At 38.8% G+C, this 25,690-nt stretch overlaps 1 protein-coding gene across 6 annotated transcripts in view; it reads left to right on the forward strand.

The window, feature by feature from the left end:
- CFAP70 (cilia and flagella associated protein 70) overlaps positions 1 to 25,690 on the forward strand; it is an 87,332-nt gene that overhangs the window by 9,893 nt on the left and 51,749 nt on the right. For 4 of the 6 annotated variants that reach the window (XM_061197405.1, XM_061197369.1, XM_061197401.1 and 1 more), the window contains 7 exons: positions 8,971 to 9,069; positions 9,239 to 9,318; positions 10,522 to 10,701; positions 13,721 to 13,903; positions 16,263 to 16,357; positions 20,516 to 20,615; positions 25,378 to 25,512. In XM_061197405.1, coding sequence (XP_061053388.1) covers positions 8,976 to 9,069; positions 9,239 to 9,318; positions 10,522 to 10,701; positions 13,721 to 13,903; positions 16,263 to 16,357; positions 20,516 to 20,615; positions 25,378 to 25,512 — 867 coding nt within the window. In that variant the 5' untranslated portion in view covers positions 8,971 to 8,975. The remainder of the gene's footprint in view (positions 1 to 8,970; positions 9,070 to 9,238; positions 9,319 to 10,521; positions 10,702 to 13,720; positions 13,904 to 16,262; positions 16,358 to 20,515; positions 20,616 to 25,377; positions 25,513 to 25,690) is intronic. The other 2 variants (XM_061197377.1, XM_061197386.1) reach the window with 2 other exon arrangements.

Consider the following 25,690-nt stretch of genomic DNA (forward strand, 5'->3'; position numbering starts at 1 on the left):
AGTTTAGGAGAAACGGTTTTCTACTCTCGTCTTGGAGGGCTATTTATATGTGGGAATGTCCCTGCGTAGCTTGTGTGGGTTAAATATATTTTTAGCGTGAGGGCTGTTTTTGGTTTGGATGCTTGCTGTCTCTTTCCACAGTTTGTGCTGGCCGTTATCCCCTTGATAGTGGGTGTGCGGGTGTGCAGCCCGAGCACACTCCCAGGAAGGCAGTGGTTGGGGCAGCAGTTGGTGCCCAGTTGTGGGGCCCTCAGTAGTGGCAGCGGTCTGCGCCCACCTCTGGAGTCCGAGATGACAGTGGCGGCTCGTACCTGCCCCTGGAGCTCATGTAGGCAGTGCCCTGCCACCTGAGAGCGTGTGTGGAGAAAGAAGCTCCTATGGAGGTCCCGCCTCTCTCCTCTCGCACCCCCAACAATGGCATCTTGCCTCTCTGGTCGACCCAGGCTTCTTCCTGTACTCCCTTGATTGAGGCACACCACACCCTAGCCCCCTCAGGCTGTCTGCATGCAGCCAACCCCAGTCCTCTCCCCTGCTCTGACCTCCAAAGCCCGAGCCTCAGCACTTAGCCCCCGCCCGCCTCAGTGGACAAGCGTCTCAGGCTGGGGAGTGCCAGGTGGTGACACCAACAATCTGTGCAGGTTTCTCTCTGCTTTGCCCTCTGCAAATCGGTTGCTGCACTCTCCTCTGAGGCTCTAAAGCTCCCCCTCTGTTCTGGCTGATCTCCCCGCCAGTGAGGTGACTTCCCAGTGTGTGGAAACTTTTCCTCTTTCACAGCTCCCTCCTGGGCGCGCAGGTCCCATCCTGATTCCTTTCTCTCTTTTTTTTCTCTTTTCTTTTGTCCTACCAAGTTATGTGGAGATTTTCTTGCCCTTTTGGAAGTCTGAGGTCTTCTGCCAGCATTCAGTAGATGTTCTGTGAGAATCGTTCCACATGTAGATGTATTTTTGATGTATTTGTGGCAGAAGGTGAGCTCCCCATCCTATTCCTCTGCAATCTTGATCCGATTGATGACCCATACTTGTTATTTTTTGTTTTCGTTATTTTTTAGTGGCACATCTCCTAAGGTGCCTGCCAAAACCCACAGATTCCAAGATCCCAAACCCAGAGAGGTGGACCTGAGAATCTATACAGTATTCTAGAGCAGTGCTTTCCAGACCTTTCTTTCCATAACAGTCACCTGAGAGAAAGTAATCTGGGAGAAAGTAATCTTCAGGGTCCCACCCCATACCACTAAATTCACAATTGCCATGGGAAGAGCCTAGGTAGCTGTACCTTGGGAAAAAAATGTCTCGGGTGATTACTGGGAAACACTGTTCAAGAACAGTGATCCTAGCTCTGGCATAGGTGGGAATCAGTCAACCACGGAGGCATCCATCTGACCTGCACTCTTTTATCCCACCCACTCTCTTCTACTTCTTTCTTCTTTCCTCTGTGCTTCTCTGTCACCCCAAGTAAGAGTTGTGTCTCAATTGCCTTCTTCTCTAGCATGCTGGATGGGAAAGACAACACTGGGCCATTATTTTAAGCATGTCACTGAACTCATGAGAAAGAAATGGTAGTTCCTTTGTTCCAGAAACGAAACAGAAACTGAAACCTGGAACTCTTGAACAGCTGCCATTGGTGTGTGGTGGTGTGGGGAGAGAGGGCAGTATTCTAAAACCCAGGGGCTTGGATTTTAATGCTCTTACAGAGACAGAGACTTGGGCTGCTGTAGATGGGAAGTTGAGAGTGAGACCACCTACCTTGTCATAAGCCAAGACTCTCAAAAAGATTGGGCTAGAAAAAAAGTTCACTCACCATTATATCTGTCTAGGTGCTGGGTAGACAAAAAAAGCTTCCCTAAGAATTAGTAATCATAGAGTTATGTTGATCATTAAATAATACGTATTTTCTTAAAACATGCAAGGAACATTTGTATAATAAAAGCTGGCCACTTACCAGGCCACAAAGCAAGTCCTGCCATATACCAAAGAATCAATAGCATATAGACCAAGTTTTCTGACCAAAATACAACAGTCAAAAAAATCAGAAATAACAAAAATATAACAAAAATTATTATGAATAATTCATGGGACAAAGAAGAAATCATAATAAAAACTACAAAGCAGTTAGAATCAAGTCAACAGTAAAACACCAAACACCAACACTGTGGGATATAGCTAACGTAGTGCTTAGAGATACATTTATAATCTTAAGTACAGTCATTAGAAATCAAGAAGAATTTTAAACAGAACTTCTGCCTCCAAGAAGATGGACTAGATATACTTTCCTCTATTCCTCTCATAACTATAAACCCTGGATATTATTTATATAACAAACAGACTCTGAAAGGTAGAGAGAAGAAAGAAATGAGACTTGAGGAAAGACAGTGTGAGTTCCTTGGGTTTTCTTTTTGCCTCATATATCCCAAACTCTATGCTGAAGAAGCCAGCAACCTGGAAACAAAAATGGGTACAGATCAAACCAACCAACCAACAAAAGTCTGCTCTCTCTAATCAAAAGACCAGGAAAGGGGGCAGCCTAGCATGACAGAAAACATTTAGACAGAAACTGCTCTACTCCAGTCAAATGCCCAGAAAAAAAAACTGTAGCCCCACCCACACCCAAACCAAGTGGGGAACCTAGGCTTACACACACACAAAGCTGAAATAACATGCCTCAACAGCCTACTTGAGTGGTGTCAGAGAAGACCAAGTAGGAAGCCAGGACTTTTATGCCCTATGGTAATGACCCCCCTCTCTCAACATGTGTTTTTTGTTTTTTGATTTTTTCCCTTTGGCCGTGCCATGCAGCTTGCTGGATCTTAGTTCCCTGACCAGGGATAGAGCCTGTGCCCAGGCAGTGAAAGCACCGAGTCCTAACCACTGGACCACCAAGGAATTCCCTCAACATGTGGTTTTAATGGAGACCACACGGGGAGCCAGGGCTTCTGCCCCAATCTGGCAGTAACAGGGTGCTCCTCCACTCCCCACTGGGGTGTGTCAAATGGGGTCTAGTGTAAAATCAAAACTCACCATCACCTAGTGGTAATGCATCTACACCCACTGTAGTATCAGTAGAGAACAAGTAAGGAATCAGAACCCCCATTTCCCCTCAGCAGTACGGAGGAGCCGCCCCACTCAGGTATTAATGGAGATTGAGTGGGGAACCTAGACTTCTATCTCCACCTGAAAATAATGAGGCATTGCCTCTCCCCTTCCTGTGTAGGAGCGGTGTCAAAAAATGCCAGCAAAAAAGAAGGTTTAAGTATGATTCAGAGTTTCATAACATAATATAAAAATTCCAGCTTTCATTTGAAAACCACTCATTATACTAAGAACTGGAAGATCTCAAACTGAATTAAACAAATAATCAGTAGATGCTAACACCAAGATGATAGATATGTTAGAATTATTAGACAAAGATTTTAAAGAAGCCATGATAAAAATGCTTCAATGAGCAATTGTAAACATGTTGGAAACAAATGAAAAAACAATAGATAGACTCATAGGGGAAATAGAAAGTCTCAGTAAGAAATAGAAGATATAAAGAAGAATCTAGTAGAAATTTTAGAACTGAAAAATACATTAACTGTTATGAAAAGCTCAGTGAACGGGCTCAACAGCAGAATGGAGGAGAAAGAGGAAAGAATCCGTGAACTGGAAGATAGAGCAATAGGAATTACTCAATCTGAGTAATGTAGAAGAAATAGACTATAAGAATATGAGCAGAACTTCAGAGTCCTGTGGGACTATGACAAAAGATTTAACAGTGTTATTGGAGTATCAGAAGGAGAGAAGAAAGAGAGTGAGGCTGAAAAAGTATTCAAAGAAGCTAAGCCTGAAAACTCCCCAAATTTGGCTAGAGACATAAACCTACAGATTCAGGAAGCTGAGCAAAGTCCCAACAGGATAAACCCAAAAGAAATCTGTACTAAGAAACATCATAATAAAACTTCTGAAAACTAAAGACACAGAAAAAAAAATCTGAAAGCAGGGGAAAACAACTACAATGGTATCAGTTTCTCATCAGAAAACATGGAGGCCCAAAGGAAATGGAACAATATTTACAAAGTGATAAAAGAACTGTTCACCTAGAATCGAATACCTAAGTAAAAGATATGAAGTGGAAATCAAGATATTCTCAAATGAAAGAAAACTAAGAATTTGTCACCAGAAGACCTACCCTAAAAGAATGGTTGAAGGAAGTTCTCTGAACAGAAAGGGAATGATAAAAGAAAGAACCTTGGGGCTTCCCTGGTGGCACAGTGGTTGAGAATCTGCCTGCCAATGCAGGAGACATGGGTTCGAGCCCTGGTCTGAGAAGATCCCACATGCCGCGGAGCAGCTGGGCCCATGAGCCACAATTACTGAGCCTGCGCGTATGGAGCCTGTGCTCTGCAACAAGAGAGGCCCCGATAGTGAGAGGCCCGCACACCGCGATGAAGAGTGGACCCCGCTTGCCACAACTAGAGAGAAAGCCCTCGCACAGAAACGAAGACCCAACAGAGCCATAAATAAATAAATAAATAAATAAAGCATGACACAAATTAAGCAATGTGAATACCATCAAGCTTTAAAAAAAAAGAAAGAACCTAGAAACATCAGGAAAGAAGAAAGAATATGGTAAGCAAAAATTTGGACAAATAAAATAAGCTTTCCTTCTCCTTGAGTTTTCTAAATTGTGTTTGACACTTGAAACAAAGTATAACACTATCTGATGTGGTTCTGTATATTGAGAAAGTATTTTGGGCAATTATAAACAGGGAGGGCAAGGGGACATAAAGGGAGGTAAGGTTTCTATACTTAATTCAAACTAGTGAAATGATGACATCAGTAGATTGTAATAAATAGTATATATATAATGCAATACCTATAGCAATTACTAAAACATCTATACAAAGAGATATATTCAAAAGTATTATAGGTAAATAAAAATGGAATTCTAAAGAATGTTTAGGTAATCTAGAGGAAGGCTGAGAAAAGAAAACAGAGAAATGAAAAAGAGGACAAACAAAACCAGCAGACTTAAGCCCTAATATATTAATTATTACATTAAATATATCAAGACAGATTGCAAATTCAATAAAGAAATACACTATATACTAGAAACTCAAAATATAACCATATGGTAAGGTAAAAAGTAAAATAATAGAGAAAGATATATCTACATAAATATAAAACTACAAAACATTGCTGAAGGAAATTAAAGATGACACAAATAAATTGAAACATATCACATGTTCATGGATCGGAAGATTTAATATTGTTAAAATGTCAGTACTTCCCCAAGTGATCTGCAGATTCAATGCAATCCCTATAAAAATTCCAAAGACATTTTTTTGCAGAAATTAAAAAAAAAACCTTTCTATAATTCGTATGAAATCTTAAGAGACCCCAAATATCCAAAACAGTCTTAAAAAAGAACAAAGTTGGGGGTCTCATACTTTGTTTTCAAAACCTACTACAAAGCTACAGTAATCAAAACAGTGTGATATTGACAGAAACAGAGACATACAGAACAGTGGAATAGAATAAAGAGCTGAGGAATAAACCCTAACATATATGGTCAAATGATTTTTGACAAGGATGCCAAGACCATTCAATAGGGAGGGTAAGTCTTTTCAACTAGTGGTGCTAGGAAAACTGGATATCCACATGCAAAAGAATGAAGTTGGACTCTTACCTAACACCACATTCAAAACTTAACTCAAAAATGGATCAAGGACCTAAATGTAAGTTCTAAAACAATAAAGCACTTAGAAAAAAACATAGGTCAAAACTTCATCACATTAGATTTCGCAGTGACTCTTGGATTGGATAGCAAAGGCACAGGTAACAAAAGAAAAAAATGGACAAATTGAACTTCATCAAAATTTAAAACTTTGGGGCATCAAAAGACACTATCCACAGAGTAAAAAGGCAACCCACAGAATGGGAGAAAATATTTACAAATCATACATCTGATAGGGGGTTAATATCCAGAATACATAGAGAACTCCTAAAATTCAATACCAAAAATACCCCAAACAACCTAATTCAAAAATGGGCAAAGGATTTGAATAGACTTTTCTCCAAAGATGATCTACAAATGGCCAGTAAACACATGAAAAAATAGTCAACATCACTAATTAGGGAAATGCTAACCAAAAATATGAGATACAATCTCATACCCATTAAGATGGCTTCTGTCAAAGAAACAGAAAACAAGTGTTGGCAAGGATGTAGACACATCGGAACCACTGTGTACTTTTGGTGGGACTGTAAAATGGTACGGTTACTGTAGGAACTGGTGGTTCCTCAAAAAATTAAAAATAGAATGACCGTATGAGCCAGCGATTTCACTTCTGGGGATATATACAAAAGAATTGAAAGCAGGGTCTCAAAGAGATATATGTACACTTATGTTCATAGGAGCATTATTCACAAAAGGTAAAATGTGGAAGCAATCCACGTGTCCATTGACAGATGAATGGATAAGCAAAATGTGGTATATACGTACAGTAGAATATTGTTCAGCCATAAAAGGAAGGAAAGTCTGACATATGCTATAACATGGATGAACTTTGAGAACATTATGTTAAGTGAAATAAGCCAGTCATGAAAAGACAAGTACTGTATGATTTCACTTATATGAGTTACCTAGAGTAGTCAAATGCATAGGGATAGAAAGTATCCTGGTGATTTCCAGGGGGAGGGGAAAATGGGGAGTTATTGTTGAACAGGTATAAAGTTTCTATTTTAGAAGGTGAAAAGAGTTATGGAGATGGATAGCTGTGGGTGGCACAAAAATGTGAATATACTTAATACCACTGGACTGATACTTAAAAATGGTTAGGATGATCAACTTTATGTAATGTATATTTTAAAACAATTTTAAAAAGACATAAAAAAGAATATTCTGCCATTACTCTTGAAAACTTTGATAAAATGGACAATTTAGAAAACCTAAAGAAATGGAAGACGCATCAATAGAGTGAAGGAGACTTAAGAGACACCAGCTAATCACAATGTGTGGAACTTATTTGGATCCTGATTCAAGCATTCAGAGAAAATGCTGTTGAGAGGTATGAGGTGGAACAAACGGAAAGGCATACCATGTTAAACAGGAATGCGCAACATAACAAAGATGTCATTCTCCCTCAGTTTATCTGTAAGTTTAACATGATCTCTATAAATCTGCCAACATTATTTTTTTAAATTATAGAATGCTTACAGAAAAAAGTTTTTTTTTTTAATTTATATTTTTTAAATTTATTTTTGGCTGTGTTGGGTCTTCATTGCTGCACATGGGCTTTCTCTAGTTGCTGCGAGCGGGGGCTACTCTTTGCTGCGGTGCGCATCCTTCTCATTGCAGTGGCTTCTCTTGTTGCGGGGCACGGGCTCTAGGCACATGGGTTTCAGTAGTTGTGGCACACGGGCTTAGTTGCTCCGTGGCATGTGGTATCTTCCCGGACCAGGGATCGGACCCATGTCCCCTGCATTGGCAGGAGGATTCTTAACCACTGCACCACCAGGGAAGTCCCCAGAAAAAAGTTTTTAAAGTAAGAATAATCAGGAATTTCTGAAAAGAAAGTTAATGAGGGATTATTAATCCTACATGACAGTAAAACATAGTGTAAGACCATAATAAAACAATGCGGTATTTGTGCATGCAGAGACTTACAGATTATTAGGACAGACTAGCAGGTCCAGAGATCATCACCAATACTTCTGGTAAGTTAGCATCTGATTAAGATGACATTTCACATCAGTAGGGAAAAAGATGGTCTATGTAATCAGTGGTGTAAGGACATCTGGGTAGCTCTCTGGAAAAAGATGTAACTAATATCTCAGAACTACACCAAAATAAATTCTAGGTGGATAAAAATGTGTACAAAGTTAAACCATGTAAGTATGTACCATAAGAAATCATGGAATTAAAACAAATAAACATAGGGACTGGGGACTTCCCTGGTGGTCCAGTGGTTAAGAATCCTTCCAGTGCAGGGGACATGGGTTCAATCCCTGGTCGGGAACTAAGATCCCACATGCCACGGGGCAGCTAAGCCCGTGTGCTGCAACAACTGAGTCCACACACTCTGGAGACCACGTGCCACAGCTAGAGAGAAGCCCCCACACCACAATGAAGATCTTGCGTGCCGCAACGAAGACCCAATGCATCCAAATAAATAAATAAATAAATAAATAAATATTTTTTTAAAAAAGGAAAAAGGGACTTTCAGGTTCCCTCTTTATTTTATTTTATTTTTAAAATTTATTTATTTTTGGCTGCGTTAAGTCTTCATTGCTGCACGTGGGCTTTCTCTAGTTGTGATGAGCGGGGGCTACTCTTAGTTGTGGTGCACGGGCTTTGTGTTGTGGTGGCTCCTCTTGTTGCAGAGCACGGGCTCTAGGCGCTCAGGCTTCAGTAGTTGTGTCATGCAGGCTCAGTAGTTGTGGCTCACAGGCTCTAGAGTGCAGGTTCAGTAGTTGTGGCACATGGGCTTAGTTGCTCCGCGGCATGTGGGATCTTCCCGGACCAGAGCTCGAACCCGTGTCCCCTGCATTGGCAGGTGGATTCTTAACCACTGCGCCACCAGGGAAGTCCCAGATGGTGATTTTTAGTCTTTCCTAAAATTGATTGAGGGAGTCATGACCAGTAATTTCTTATACATGAAATAGAATAGAAAATACCTAAGGATTTTGAGCTAAGGATGAATATTACATGAAACTTTGTTATAATCATATGTATCAGTAAGTTTATACATATGTGTGTACATGATTATGATGTAAAAATCCTTTTTAAAAATAATTTGCATGCAAAAAGATTAATAAGTCACTGAGGAGGTCCAGTATCTTCCACTGGAAGTCACTAATAATGGTGCCTTCTCGAGTTTCAAGTTCATTTCTCTTAACTTGAATTTCTCTGACAATGCTTTGTTTGTTGCATCTTGGTTATCTGATGTGTGAGCTAGACACGTTCTCATTTTCTTTGTTTTGATTTTTCTAGTAACGATGACTGAAGCTTTACCAAAGGAAAAGAAACAGAAAGAGGAGAAGACCATGATTCTTGGTCAAGCTGTGGTGGACCTTCTTCCTTTACTGGAAGGTCAGATGTGTGATTTGCTCAAAAGCAGAATTAACAAAGCTCATAAAACTTAGTTCCAGAGAAGTGTAAAAATCAGCCTCAGTGAGTTTGAGGGATTTACTGAAAGATGAGCACAGTTATTTCTGCCTAACCCTTCCTTCTTTGGCTTGACTTGGCCTTCTTTTCGCAGGAGAGAGTTCGTTTGAAACGATGGTCCCATTGCACCCTGTGCCAGGCTCGCCCTTGGAACCTCTTCGATCAGGTGTTAAGGTAATCAGAGTTTTAACTCTTAACATTTCAGCCTGATATTCAGTCAAGCCTGTCTGCTCTTAAGGTTAAATTTAGTTGAGTCCAATTCTTCAGGCACCTTCTTTTCACAGGCACACATAGTGCTAGGCTCTGGGAAACAAAGATGAATAAGGCAGACTCCTACTTTAGGAGTTCATAATCTACACATCAGAGGTTATGACCAGTGTGATTAAATGGTAGGGTGGGGCATATGGACACAGAGTAGGTATCTGTTACTTTGCCCCGGGGTAGATGCAGGGAAGGCTTAACCATGGAAATGCCTCTTTAACTATGACCTGATGAATTAAATTAAATAGTATATGAATGCATCTAACACACTTTCTGGCATGGTAGCCTGCTTCTGGTCATTGGAGGAGGGGAAGCATGAATTGGTAGGCTGTGTTACTGGTTTGTGTTCTGGACTTTGTTTCCCAGTTCCTCCTGGGATCAGTAGCTTCTTGGGGCACTGCTTTTGCCACTCTTGTGCAAGTACACTCACTCTCAGCAGGTACCACAGCTGTCTTCAGTTTTGCACAAGTAAGGCCCAACTGCCCCAACTATTCTGAATGCAGTTCCCTACTTAACCGTTGATGTAGGCCCCTTCCTGATTCTTGTTGATTCTGACCTTCAAGCTGCCACAATCCACTCCTACATCTGCTGTGATTCTCTCCTTCTCTTATTTTAGGATGTGATTGGTTTCTCCTAGGTTTTTTTGGTAGATCTGATTTAATTTGCTTTCTGTCTTTCAATGATTCCTAAAAATGTGTAGTCCGGTGATGGCATTTCTTGTTTTCCAGGGCTATTGTAGCATTATTGTTTTACTGGATATAAAGATAATCATTTAATATTCTTCTGTCATTCCATGTGATTTGTGCTGGAAAGAGGTAGATATCTGGGCTCAATCTGCCTTCCTTGGTCCAGTGTCCCAGTCTATGTACTGTTGATTTCCCTTAGATCTTATAGAAGAAAAGAAGGGAAGGGCTCTAGCTTAGGGATAAGGTTCTCTTCTTGGCTTTATCTCTAACTCATGGGACCTAAAAAAAGCTATTTGAATCCTCTGTATGGAAATAATTAAACCTGACCTTCTTACCTTGAGCAATGATGTGAGGTTCAAATGAGATAATGTAAAAAAAAAGGGAGGCCTCTGGCATTTTCAAATGTCTGCGTAATTTTATTCTTTTACAGCAGTGCAGTCTTGAAGTTAAAGTATTTGTGGCGGAGCCCTTATTGACCGCAGCCCAGATCTCAGGAGGCAATCTCCTGAAGGTCACATTGGAGGCTGCCTACTCTGTGCCTGAATCCTTCATTCCAATAGGGCCGCTGCAGAACTGCATGGTTGGTCTGCAAGTTCCATCAGCTGGAGAGGTAAAGACTTAAAGCAAGATATTTATAGAGATTTAAACACTCATATGGTCATCTCTTCCTCACCTTCTAAGATTTCATTCAAAGCAGGCTCTGTTAATGGCTGAGATTTATTTTAGGCTCAAAAAAATAAAATTTACTTCTGTTTTATACATGCATGTTAATATTTATAGTTTACATGTTATACATAATATAGACTATGTATAATTTATATCAATAAATACATATTTATGATGGAAAATATATAAAACATTTAAAATCTGACAATTTTTGGATGTAGTATTTCTACACAGATTACTTTTATGCATATATTTTGTGGATTTTATATAATGTACTTTATTATACAAAACTTTCTTTTAATTCCAGGTTATTTTCTTAGTCCAGATTTCTATAGAATGCTTGTGTATGGGTCTTTTGAGGCTCTTGAGATTTCCAAATTGCTTGCTAAAAAAATGTAATTAGTTAACACTCTTACTTGCTTTATTGCCATTTTACATTTTTCGTATAGAAATCTCCAATTCTCCTTCACCATTTAACATTCCCACCTGCAGTGCACAAGGGTTCCAATTTCTCCACATTTACCAACACTTGTTATTTTCTGTTTTTTGATAATAGCTCTCCTAATAGATGTGAAGTAGCATCTCCTTGTGTTTTTGATTTGCATTCCCCTAGTGACTAATGGTGTTGAGCATCTTTTCATGTGCTTATTGGCCATTTGTATATCTTCTTTGGGGAAATGTCTATTCAAGTCCTTCGCCCATTTCTGAATTGGGTTGTTTGTCTTTTTGTTGTTGGAGTTTTAGGAGTTCTCTATATATTTTAGCTATTACTCCCTTATTAGATATGTGATTTGCAAATATTTTCTCCCATTCTATTGGTTGCCTTTTTTACTCTGGTTAGTGTCTTTTTAAAAATAATTAATTAATTTATTTATTTGGCCGTGCCGCATCTTAGTTGCGGCACATGAGATCTTCGTTAGGTTGCCGCATGTGAGATCTTTTAGTTGTGGCATGTGGGATCTTTAGTTGCAGCATATGGGATCTAGTTCCCTGACTAGGGATCGAACCCGGGCCCCTGCATTGGGAGCATGGAGTCTTAGCCACTGGACCACCAGGGAAGTCCCTGGTTAGTGTCTTTTGATATCCCCAGATTTTAAATTCTGATGAAGTTCAATTTGTCCATTTTTTTCTTTTGTTGTCGTAACCAAGAAATCATTGCCAAATCTGATGTCACGAGGCTTTTCCCCCTGTGTTTGCATGTAAGAGTTTTATAGTTTTAGCTCTTATGTTTAGGCCTTTGATCCATTTTGAGTTAATTTTTGTATATGGTGTTAGGTAAGAACCAACTTCATTCTTTTGCACGTGAATAACTAGTTTTCTTAGCACCATTTGTTGAAAAGACTGTCCTGTCCCTATTGAGTGGTCTTTTTTTTTTTAAATAAATTTATTTATTTTATTTATTTATTTTTGGCTGCATTGGGTCTTTGTTGCTGCACGTGGGCTTTCTCTAGTTGCGGCGAGCGGGGGCTACTCTTCATTGTGGTGAGCGAGCTTCTCATTGTGGTGGCTTCTCTTGTTGCGAGCATGGGCTCTAGGTGTGCAGGCTTCAGTATTGTGGCATGAGGGCTCAGTAGTTGTGGCTCACGGTCTCTAGAGCGTAGGCTCAGTAGTTGTGGCGCACGGGCTTAGTTGCTCTGTGGCATGTGGGATCTTCCCGGACCGGGGCTCTAACTTGTGTCCCCTGCGTTGGCAGGCAGATTCTTAACCACTGCGCCACCATGGAAGCCCTGAATGGTCTTGGCATCCTTAATTTTGACAATTTTTGCTGGCATTGGTTTTTTTTTTTTTGAGGAGCAGATTTTCAAAGGTTCTTACTCTGCTATTCTAGAAATGCCCCTCCTTCACAGAAGTTTTAAAACTTAACCCAAAAAACTAGAATAGTTGAGTTACAGGTTATGCCAATTTTACTTTTTATAAGAGACTACAAAATTGCTTTCCATAGTTGTACAAATTTACACTTCCATCAACTATGTATAAGAATACCATTCTCTAAAAAATAAAAAAAATAAAAAAAAAAAGAATACCATTCTCTTCACAATGCTGTCAACACTTAATATTTTCAGACTTTGACTTTGCCAATCTACAGTTTAAAATGGTATCTCATTGTTTTAATGTGCATTTCGCTTATTATTAATGATTTTTTAGCATGTTTTTATTTAAATGTTGGATTTTCGAATTTCCCTTTCTATAAATTGTCTATTTATAACTTTATCAATTTTCTATTGGGAGTATATTTTAGATAAATTACAGATATGAAAATGCCTATATTTTTAGCCCTTTGTCAGATTTGTTTGTTTTTTAAAAGATAATTTTTAAAAAGGTACATCATGACTCTCATATAAATATAAAATGACATAAAGGGTTTAAACCAGTTCAGAGGAGAATCTGGGGACTTCCCTGGTGGTCCAGTGGCTAAGACTCTGTGCTCCCGGTGCAGGGAACCCGGGTTCTATCCCTGGACAGGAAAGTAGATCCCACATGTGGCAACTAAGAGTTTTCATGCCACAACTAAAGATCCCACATGCCACAATGAAGATCCCACATGCTGCAACTAAGACCCAGCCCAGTCCAATAAAGAAAGAAAGAAATATTTTTAAAAAAAGGAGAATCTGAACAAATGACCCATATATACAAGCAACCAGGAATCTTGAAATATATTTGCTAATAATTCAAAACTTATCAGCCATAGCACAATAATCAATTATATCTCCACTGGACAAAATACATGTCCATATCTATGGACAAGAATAATTTGCATTATTATCAATTTTCTATAAATTATGGAATTATAAAATAGCAGCAAAACAATGAAGGACACAGACCCCTCTTTAGAATCAGATAATCACAGAAGGATCTGTTAGACAACACCTGGCATTCCATTGAAAAGACACTTCAGTAATCTTTTTTTGTCCACTTCAAAGTCTTTCACAAAATTTCCTGATATATGGTATTTATTTCTATAGAAAGACTATCCCATTTTCTTCAAGAATGGAACTCTGAAGCTTGGAGGGGAAAGAGAACCTGTTCCTCGGCCCAAAAAATGGCCTATTGCCAACATTCTGGCTCCAGGAGCTAATAACATTCCTGATGCTTTCATCGTTGGTGGGCCCTATGAGGAAGAAGAAGGAGAACTCAACCATCCTGAGGTGAGAGAATTAGGCGGGTTTGGTGATAATCTCAGTGCACTGACATATGATAAAACATATGTTTACGGTTTTTAAATCACTGTAATTCATATACATCCGTCACCTCTTAAAATAAAACAAGTATATGTCAAAATAAAACAATTATCCATAAAGTTCTGATTAAAATATTTCCTGACTTCTTAAGTCCAACAAACAAAATAATTGATTTAATTCATATTTACTCTTTATTTTATTTGAAATTTATTTATTTATGAGTAGGTTATAATACCATTACAGGTCAAAGTAAAACATTAAGAGATATGCAGTTAAAGTTTCCCCCCTCCTCCATGTCTCTTCTTCCTAATTCCTTCCCAGATCATCACCCTGGTAGTTAACCTTTGTTATAGTTTCTTGTGTTTCCTTCTGGATACATTTTTACGCATATAAAAGCAAAAGTAAATAGTCAAAAGAAGACTCAGAAGCAAAAACATTTAGAAAAGTAAAGTTTCCTGTAAAGGATGCAAGGGAGTCAGATTTCAGAAAGACTGGCTAAAAGACATCAGCGTAGTAAAAGTCAGGGATCAAATTGTTTTTCTTTAGGGAGTCCAGATATATAGGAAGTATTCAAAGTCTTGCTGTTTTCAGATCTAGAACCTGTCAAGAAGACTCTGCTATTTTTGCTTTATCTCAAGTGTGAAATGTTTATTTATTTATTTTTAATTGAGTATATATAAAGTGCTTAATCATATTGGAAGTAGGGAAAATGTGTTTTTTCTTCACATACTCATACACACGTATACCTACACGTATTCTTTCCCTATCATTTTTTTTTCCACAAATGGTGGCATACTCACACACTTCTGCAACTTGCGTTTTTCGCTTTATAGTGTATCTTGGAGATTTTTTCCACATTCTGTTTCTTTCTTTATTTGTACTTGTGTAACAGAGCAGGACCCTCTGGGGCCTTCTGGGCACAGGCCTTTCCCCCACATCCTCTGCTTTAGCTCCTCTCTGAAGTACCTAGATAATAATATTTGATGCACATTTCCTGAGTTGTTTTACAGATGTGAAAACCCCCCACCAAATGGAAGATGACCATGAGCACATAGACCCAGGCCTCCTGGAGCCTAAGTACTGAAAATGTTAACCCCTGTGACACCACCCTGTTCCCTCACCATCAGCCAATCAGAGAATTGTGCATGAGCTGATCACATACCTTGCGACCCCCCTGCCCCCACACACCGGGCTTTTAAAAAGTTTTGCTGAAACCCTTCAGGGAGCTCAGGGTTTTTAGGGCATGAGCCACCTGTATCCTTGCATGGCCCTGCAATAAACCTTTCTTTCTCTGCTCCAAACTCCAACGTTTTGGTTTGTTTGGCCTCGCTGTGCGTTCGGCACACAAACCTGCGCTAACACGTGCTTTATGATATACGTTTTTTAAGGTATAGACGTACTTTAATTTGCTTAACTAGTCTCCTGTTGGTGGACATTTCAGTTGTTGAAATTATTTTTTTCTTTTTGTTCCTTACCTCCCTCTTCCTTCCTTCCTTCCTTCCTTCCTTCCTTTCTTTATTTCTTTCTCTTTCACTCTTACTTCATACTTTTCTACAACCTATGTTTGTCAAGAGCATAGAAAATGCTGTTAACACATTTGCAAATGTATTTTGAATGAGCTGATAATCATTAGTGGAAACATTCAATAAAGTAATTTTACAATGAGTGGTTGAATTACTTTCAGTATCTGATTCTAAATATTTTAAATAGAGATAAGGCTAGCAATACTTTAAAAACATTGTGCAGTGTCTTTTCTCATCATTGTGATTACTAAAAATTCATGCTCTTCTTACGTTAATGTTTTCATTTAGATCAGATATTTTAGATATTTAGATTTTATATTCCATTTTAGTTTAGATAACTAGTTCTCAACCCTGGTTGCTCATCAGAGTCACCTGGAAAGCTTTTAAAATAGTAACAATGGCCAAGCTCTAACCCAGATCAATTACATAAGAATTTACTTTCCAAATAATACCAACGCCCAGGTTTTGATTTTTTTTTAGCAGCTCCCAGATAATTCTAATATGCATCCACGGTTGAGTATCATTGATTAAGGTTATGTGAGTGAATATTTGGCAGTTAGTATTAGATTGATATAAGGATAATATAAGTATTTTATTCTATATACTGTATTAATAGTAAAGTACCCTCAAATTTAAGATGGTGGTAGTATTTTCAGTAGTAGTCATACTTATAGTAGTAGTAGTAGTAGTAGTAGTAATAAAAGTATTGTGACCAAATCCATTAAAAGAATGCCCCACAGATGGAGCAGGAGACAACCATGGCATACTGAGAGAATAAAAGTCTCTGTCTTATGATTTTATAGGACAGGGAATTTAGGAACCAAGCAGAGTGCATAAAGAAAAGGATTACTTGGGACTTGGAAAGTCGCTGCTACCTTGATCCTCCTGCAGTGATCAGGTAGGAAGAGGGAGGGAATATGTCTAACCAACACAGACTGTAGGTGGGAAGAAATGTTACTTTTGTTTATTTCTATTTGAGTTAAGGTGATCTGAGGTTCTCTTCCACCACATCTGCTAATAGCAGGCTTCTAGTGATGGTAGCTTAACCATGGGGGATTCTTGTTTCTCTTTCATATAAAAGAAGTTCAGAGCTGGTATGTGTTTTGGCTCTACAGTATTATTAGATATCCAGGCTCAATCTTTCTTTTTGCTCTACCTTCTTTAACATGTACGTTCCATCCACAAGGTTGTCTCATGGTTCAAGATGGCTATTGGAGCTCCAGCCTGCACATTCACATTCCTGTCAGAATGTTGGAAGAGGGGAGTGCTTATGGATTAAAAAAGGACACACGCTGGCTGTATTAGCTCCTCTTATAGAACCTTCCTGGAATCTGACAACCCCTGTTTACATCTCATTGGCCATCTCTCGTTGCAAAAGAGGCGTAGGAAATAGTGGTGTTGTTGGACACATTGTCACCCAGACTAGATCAGGATTTATATACTAAAGCAGAACATGACACAGTTTTGTGTGGGTAACTATCAGTCTTTGTCACAGTGACCTGGAGATTAGGGAGAGGTGAGAAATAGAGGATTATCAATATATGTATAATCTGAATGAAAATCTCTGTTTTTTTCAATTAGTAGACTATTTTTTAGAACAGTTTTAGGATTATGGAAAAATTGATCAGATATTTCAGAGTTCCTATATACCCAATTTGACAGTAGTATATAATATTAATGTACATTGTTGGATTTGATTTGCTGATATGTTGTTAAGGATACATTGTTACTATTATTTGAACAGTTATCTATTTGACTGATTAAAAATAAGAAAAAAAATTTTTTTTAAATTTATTTATTATTTATTTATTATTTATTTTTGGCTGTGTTGGGTCTTCGTTTCTGTGCGAGGGCTTTTCTCTAGTTGCGGCAAGCGGGGGCCACTCTTCATCGCGATGTGCGGGCCTCTCACTATTGCAGCCTCTCTTGCTGTGGAGCACAGGCTCCAGACGCGCAGGCTCAGTAGTTGTGGCTCATGGGCCTAGTTGCTCTGCGGCATGTGGGATCTTCCCAGACCAGGGCTCGAACCCGTGTCCCCTGCATTGGCAGGCAGATTCTTAACCACTGCGCCACCAGGGAAGCCCTAAGAAAAAATTTTTAATTTATTTTACTTTAATCTGTTTCATTCTCTGATTTTCTTCCTTTCTTTATGTAGATCCACGTTTCTGACCCATATCATTTCCTTTTCTCTGAAGACTTTTAGCACTTCTTTTTTTTTTTTTTACATTTAAAGGCATTAAAAAAAAAATTTATTTATTTATTTGTTTTTGCTTTTGGCTGTTGGGTCTTTGTTGATGTGTGCAGGCTTTCTCTAGTTGCGGCGAGCGGGGGCTACTCTTCGTTGCAGTGTGTGGGCTTCTCATTGTTGTGGCTTCTCTTGCTGGGGAGCATGGGCTCTAGGCACGCGGGCTTCAGTAGTTGTGGCACGCGGGCTCAATAGTTGTGGCGCACGGACTTAGTTGCTCTGTGGCATGTGGGATCTTCCCAGACCAGGGCTCAAACCCGTGTCCCCTGCATTGGCAGGCAGATTCTTAACAACTGCGCCACCAGGGAAGCCCAACTTTTAGCACTTCTTGCACGGCAGGTCTACTGGCCACAAATTCCTTCCATTTTTGTTTGACTAAGAAAGTATTTTTCCTTCACCTTTGAAGGATAATTCCACTAGATACAGAATTCTAGGTTGGTGGTTTGTTTCCACACCACTCTCTTCTTGCTTGCATGATTTCTGAAAGGAAGTCCAATGTAATTCTTATCCTTATTCCTCCATAGGTGAGGTGTTTTTTTCTCTGACTTCTTCCAAGATTTTCTTTCTCTTTGGTTTTCTGCAGTTTGAATATGATATACCTTAGGTGTAGACTTTTTTTTTTTTTTGTATTTATTGTGCTTGGTGTTCTCTGAGCTTCCTAGATCTGTGGTATCTGCCATTAATTTGGTAAGATTTGTAGCCATTATGACTTCAGATATTTCTTTTGCTCCTTTCTCCCTTTCTTCACCTTCTGGTATTCCTGTTATACCTTTTGTAATTGTCCCACAGTTCTTAGATATGCTGTTGTGATTTTTAAATTTTTTTCCCCTTTCCGTTTCAGTTTGGGAAGTTTTTATTGGCTCACTGGCTTCAAGATCACTGAGTCTTTCCTCAGCTATGTCCGGTCTGTTGATAAGCCCATCAAATCAATTGTTCCTTTTTTTTAGTGTTTTTGATTTCTAACATTTCCTTTTGATTCTTTCTTAGAATTTCCATCTCTCTGCTTACATTACCCATCTGTTCTTGCATTTTGTCTGCTTATTCCATTAGAGTTCTTAACAGTACTAATCATAGTTATTTAAAATTTTCTATCTGGTAATTTCAAAATCTGTGTCATATCTGAGTCTAGTTCATATGCTAGCCTTGTCTCTTCAGACTGTATTTTTTCTTGCCTTTTACCATTCCTTGTAGTTTTTTATTGAAAACTGGGCATTATATTTTGGGTAGTAAGAAATGTGGTAATTAGGTTTTTTACTGTGAGTTTTTATGTTAACCTGGCTAGGAGGTAGGCTGTGTTTAACACTTGCTGTAGCTGTAGATGCTAGAGGCTTCAGTGTCCTTTTGCTCCTTCCCTGTTGTCTTTGGGTTTGCTAAGAGCTCTTTCCTAAATAGGGTTTGTGTTTTGCAGATTCTCAGTTCTAATTCACTGTTACTATACTGGATCCTGTTGATGTGTGGCGGTAAGGTGTTGGGGAAGGGAAGTGTTCTATACTCCTGTGATTAAATCTCAGTATTTTAATGGGTTTGAGCCCATAGGTTGTGACTTCATAAGTGTGTAATAGTCTTTTTTTCTTCCTCTCTTCGTGTGAGACAGGAAGGCTAAATAGGACTGGAGTTGTCTAATTGCCCTTTCCCTGGGTCAGATAAAACTCTGGTGAAGTAGTTTCCCTTACAGAGCAGGCCTTTGTTATGGAGAATACTCTGGACATATTTTAATATGGTTACCTTTCCTTGTTTTCACCATGAGAGTCTGATGGAGCTCCTTGATTTAAAACCCAAGAACGTGTGGGGACCCCCTAAGACTGGGCACCCAGGAGTTTTTTAACTCTCTGGTTAGTTCACGCTCAGCCTCCAACAATCTTTCAAAATTATCATTAAAGTGTTTCTACCAGTTACTGGCTCTAATGGCTTCTGATGCCTGTAAGCTGATCTCAGCTGTGATTCTCTGTACTTGCCTGTTTCTCTAAACTTCCAGGTGGCAATTTGCTCTGTGAACTTAATTCTTAGATGGATCTAAGAAAAGTCATTGATTTTCAGTTTGACTAGCTTTTTTCTTACATATGCCTTTATTTTTTAAAATTAATTTATTTATTTGGCTGCATTGGGTCTTAGTTGAGGCATGCAGGCTCTTTGTTGCGGCGTGTGGGCTTCTCTCTAGTTGTGGTGTGCGGGCTCAGTAGTTGCTGCGCACAGTCTCTCTAGTTGTGGCGCTAGGGCTCCAGAGTGCGCAGGCTCAGTAGTTGTGGCGTGCGGGCTTAGTTGCCCTGTGGGATGTGGGATCTTAGTTCCTCGACCAGGGGTCGAACCTGCATCACCTGCGTTGGAAGGTGGATTCTTAACCACTGGACCACCAGGGAAGTCCCTGACCAGCTCTTTTCTTGTTGTGAGGACAGGAATGATAGCGTCCAAGCTCTTTATGTGTTTGAGCTGGCAATGGAAGTCCTACTATGATTATTTTCATGGTAGAAATAAATGTACTTTATACTATTTGCATACTTGTCTGATTATTTCTTTAGAATAAATCACTAGAAGTGGAATTTGTGGGTCAAAGGCTATGAACATTTTAAAGACTTTTGATTCATGTTGTCAAACTGCTCTCAAAAATACACAATTTGCTTCTGCTAGCAGTATAGTATAATTATTTTTGGAATTTTATTGCTATGAGAAGGTTTTAAAAGCCCACATGCCTAATAAGAATTTTTACATATGTGTATTCCATTACTTTTTAAGAGAGGAATACTTCCTTTTGACCTAAATTATACTAACCCCATTTTTGCATGTAATGCTAATGGGCTGATTTTTGATCTGCAGTTTTCAGAAACGAATTGCTGATTGCCGATTTTGGCCTGTAGAGATCACAAGGGTTCCTCTGGTTACTGTACCCAAAGGAAAATCTGCTAAATTTGAAAAGGTAAATTAGATTACTTAAAAATATTTATATAAGAAATGCTGGGTCAGACCCAACCTGTTTTTCTGCTTCTAATTCTGATACCAAAGGAAAATATGAACTGTGTGGCTGCTCCCTAGGGTGACCAGCTCATCCTGATTTGCTTAATAGTTTCCCGCTTTTAGTGCTGAAAGTCTCATATCCCAGGAAACTCCCTTGTTCCTGGCAAATCAGGATGACTGATAACACTAGTTCCCTATTGTCCACTAAAATTTATTTAGGCTTTATTCTCAGATATCCTATTTCCCTTTAGCCCTTTATTATAGTTTTACCATGGGTAAAACCATGAAAAATAGCCTCTTTTTTTTTATGCTTTTCTTTTTTTTTTTTTTAATTTATTTATTTAATTTATTTATTTTTGGCTGCATTGGGTCTTCGTTGTTGTGTGCGGGCTTTCTCTAGTTGCGGCGAGTGGGGGCTACTCTTTGTTGCAGTGCACGGACTTCTCATTGCGGTGGCTTCTTTTGTTGGGGAGCATGGGCTCTAGAGTGCAGGCTCGGTAGTTGTGGCATGCGGGCTCAGTAGTTGTGGCTCACAGGCTCTAGAGCGCAGGCTCAGTAGTTGTGGAGCTCGGGCTTAGTTGCTCTGTGGCATGTGGGATCTTCCCAGACCAGGGCTCGAACCTGTGTCCCCTGCATTGGCAGGCAGATTCTTAATCACTGCACCACCAGGGAAGCCCCAAAATAGCCTTTTAATACATCACAAGTAGTTAAATATTGGCAATATGGTTCAACATACTACATCGTTCTAAATTTATTTTAGACTTACCTACTTAAATTGTTTTAGCCCGCTAACTAGAGTAATAGGATTCATAGATGTACTACTATTCTGAGAAGATACAGCTTTGATGAGCCTAGAAAAGTTCTCTATGGTATTTTGTTTGTTTGTTTATGATAAAAATAAATGCATTTGTCCAAATGACTGTGTTTCCAGTTCATCCCACTGACTATGCCAACAGTTGCTTCCTATCATGCTGAAGAAGAAAACCACAGGAAATAGCCTAAGAAATGTCCCCTACAAAAAGTCTTTTTTAAAAATTGAAATATAGTTGTTGCACAATATTATTAGTTTCAGGTGTACTACATAATGATTTGACACATACATTATGAAGTGTTCACCATGATAAGTCCAGTAACCATCTGTCCCCATACAAAGTTATTACAATATTATTGACCACATTCCTTATGCTGTATATTATATCTCTGTAACTTATTTGTTACATAACTGGTGGTTTGTACCTCTTAATCTACTTCACCTGTTTCTCCCACCCCTTCCGGCAACCACCCATTTTTCTCTGTATCTATGAGTCTGTTTTTGTTTTGTTTTTTTCTTTTTTTTTTTGATTCCACGTATAAGTGAGGTGATGTGGTATTTATCTTTCTCTGACTTATTTCACTTAACATAATACTGTCTAGATATATCCATGTTGTCACAAATGGCAAGATTTCAATTTTTATGGCTAAATAATATTCCATTGTGTATATATATACATACCACATCTTCTTCATTTATCTTTTGATGGACAATTAGGTTGCTTCCATATCTATTTTAAATAATGCTGCAGTGAACATTGGAGTGCATATATCTTTTCAAGTTCATGTTTTTGTTTTCTTTGGGTAAATACCCCAAGGTGAAATTGCTAGATCACATGGCAGGTCTATTTTTAATTTTCTGTGGAACCTCCGTAGCGTTTTCCATAGGATCTCACCAATTTACAATCCTACCAACAGTACACGAGGCTTCCCTTTTCTCCACATCCTCACCAGTGCTTATCTGTTGTCTTTTTTTTTTTTTTTTTTTAACAAGGCTTGTCAACTTAGCCTATTTTTTAAAAGAATTTATTTATTTATTTATTTTTGGCTGTGTTGGGTCTTCGTTTCTGTGCGAGGGCTTTCTCTAGTTGCGGCAAGTGGGGGCCACTCTTCATCGCGGTGCGCGGGCCTCTCACTGTCGCGGCCTCTCTTGTTGCGGAGCACAGGCTCCAGACGCGCAGGCTCAGTAGGTGTGGCTCACGGGCCCAGTTGCTCCGCGGCATGTGGTATCTTCCCAGACGAGGGCTCGCACCCGTGTCCCCTGCATTGGCAGGCAGATTCTCAACCACTGCGCCACCAGGGAAGCCCTATCTGTTGTCTTTTGATGGTAGCCATTCTGACGGGTGTGAGGTGGTATTTCATTGTGGTTTTGATTTGCATTTCCCTGATTTTTAGTGATGTTGGGCATCTTTTCATGTGTCTGTTGGTCATCTGTTCGCCTTCTTTGGAAAAATGTCTATTAAGGTCTTCTGCCCATTTTTAAATCAAGTTGTTTGGTTTTTTTTGATGTTGTATGAGTTCTTTGGATATTAACCCCTTTTTGGATATATAGTTTGCAAATATTTTCCATTCAGTAAGTGGCCTTTGCATTTTGTTCATAGTTTCTTTCACTGTGCAAAAACTTTTTATTATTTTTTAAAATATTTATTTATTTATTTAGGCCGCACAGGGTCTTAGTTGCAGCACACGGGATCTTCATTGTGGCATGTTTTAGTTTCTTTATGCAGGATCTTTAGTTGTGGCACATGGGCTTAGTTGCTCCACGGCATGTGGGATCGTCCCGGACCAGGGATTGAACCCGTGTCCCCTGCATTGGCAGGTGAATTCTTAACCACTGCGCCACCAGGGGAATCCCAATGATGCGTTTTAAAATGGGAATGTTCTCTTAATTTCTCTTTCTGCTAATTTGTTGTTAATATATAGAAATGCAATGTATTTCTGTGTATTAATTTTGTATCCTGCAAATTTATTGAATTCATTTATTAGTTCTAGTAGTTTTTGGATGGTGTCTTTAGGATTTTCTATATATAATATCATGTTGTCTGCAGTGACAGTTTTACTTCCTCCTTTCCAGTTTTCCTTTTATTTCTTTTTGTTGTCTGATTGCTGTGGCTGGGACTTCTAATACTATGTTGAATAAAAGTGGTAAGAGTGGGCATCCTTGGGACTTCCCTGGTGGCACAGTGGTTAAGAATCTGCCTGCCAATGCAGGGGACACGGGTTCGAGCCCTGGTCTGGGAAAGTCCCACATGCCATGGAGCAGCTAAGCCCGTGCGCCACAACTCCTGAACCTGTGCTCTAGAGCCCGCTAACCACAACTACTGAAGCCCACATGCCTAGAGCCCGTGCTCTGCAACAAGAGAAGCCACTGCAATGAGAAGCTGGCGCACCGCAACAAAGAGTAGCCCCCACTCGCTGCAACTAGAGAAAAGCCAGCGCAGAGCAACGAAGACCCAATGCAGCCAAAAATAAATAAATAAATCAACAAATAAATAAAAATAAATGTATTTTAAAAAAAAAAAGAGTGGGCATCCTTGTCTTGTTCCCAATCTCAGAGGAAATGCTTTCAGCTTTTCACCTTTGAGTATGATGCTGGCTTTAGATTTGTCATATATGGGGCCTATATTATGTTGAGGTACATTCCCTCTATACCCACTTCGTTGAGAGTTTTTGTCATAAATGGATGTTGAATTTTGTCAAATGCTTTTTATGCATCTATTGAGGATAGATGCATAAAAGGAGGATCATATGAGGATCAAATGATTGTTATTCTTCAGTTTGTTAATGTGGTATATCACATTGATTGATTTGTGGATATTAACCCATCCTTGCATCCCTGAGATAAATCCCACTTGATCATGGTGTACGATTCTTTTAATGTATTGTTGAATTCTGTTTGCTAATATTTTGTTGAGGATTTTGGCATTTATGCTCATCAGGGTTATTGGCCTGTAATTCTCTTTTCTTGTGATATCTTTGTCTGGTTTTGGTATCTTTGTAATACATAATATGCATTGGCTAACATTCCTTAGATTTCTAAAGCAACATAATGTTATCACATGAAGATAGGACTTTTAATCTAATTTCTAATTATTGTTATAATCAGCAAAATCAAAGAGATTACTTTTAACCTTGTGGAAATTAAATGTGTTTTCTTTCACTAAATTGATTTTTTTCCTTATAAAAGTTTTCTATGGCAAACCATACAACCATTAAAAATTATGTTAAAGTACATTTACTGACATGTTCTTCATCTTTGTAATGAGAATTTAAGTGAGATTAGGGTTGGCAAATACATGACAGTAGACTGTCAGTCAACCTTCTTCATCCATGGCAGATATTACTGATCAATCAAAGCATTCTTTTCTTTTGAACCCAAATAAGGACACAGAATCTTTCTCAACACAGTATTCTAAAACACCTCCACTAATTGGTTAGAATTTAAGCATAAGTTAAATCCTATTTGTCGTCACTGATCCAGATGATTTGTAAGGCCCCTCTCATTCATATGAATCTGTGAACTAAAGCTAAGGCCACAATCTGATTTCTTTTAAGCTTTTGTTGTTATTACTGTTTTTTGCAAAGCTTCACTTTTTCCTAAGAAGCAACATGGTGAAATTGACATTTTGGTTGAATATATAGTATTAATTAGTTTGCATATGTGTTGATCCAACTATTATCTTTACTGTTCATTAACAGTGTTAGTATACGTTATCTCGGAGATCATGGTATTTTTAAACTCAATTATAAATAAATAGATAAATGAGCAGAGACCCAAAATGTCGTATGTAAGTGGCCCAAATCAAGTAGCACAGCTAGTTCCTAAAGTCACGTCTTTGAACTGCTAAGTCAGAGCTCCATACCTTATGCTACATTACTCTGTAGTGCTAACCTGTCTGTTTTTATTCCTTTAGACTGACGATGAAGGTCAGCTTTCATTTCATGGTGTGGCTTATGTTAATATGGTGCCGTTGCTGTATCCAGGTGTGAAGAGGATTCGGGGAGCTTTTCATGTTTACCCTTACCTAGATAGCACAGTCTATGAAAAGGTAAGAAAAATCTGAATAGAAGGTATCATCCTAATTTATTCTTACGTATGTGTTTACCTACATCTTTAGCACACATAGCTTTGCAATTGATATTTGGAACCAGCTGGTATACTGGGATGTTAAATATAGAGCCTTGAAGTCTTCTGCCCTTGAACCTTAAAAACTTTAGGATAATGAA

Source organism: Eubalaena glacialis, chromosome 1 (genome assembly GCF_028564815.1).
Source record: "Eubalaena glacialis isolate mEubGla1 chromosome 1, mEubGla1.1.hap2.+ XY, whole genome shotgun sequence".
Lineage (NCBI taxonomy): Eukaryota > Metazoa > Chordata > Mammalia > Artiodactyla > Balaenidae > Eubalaena > Eubalaena glacialis.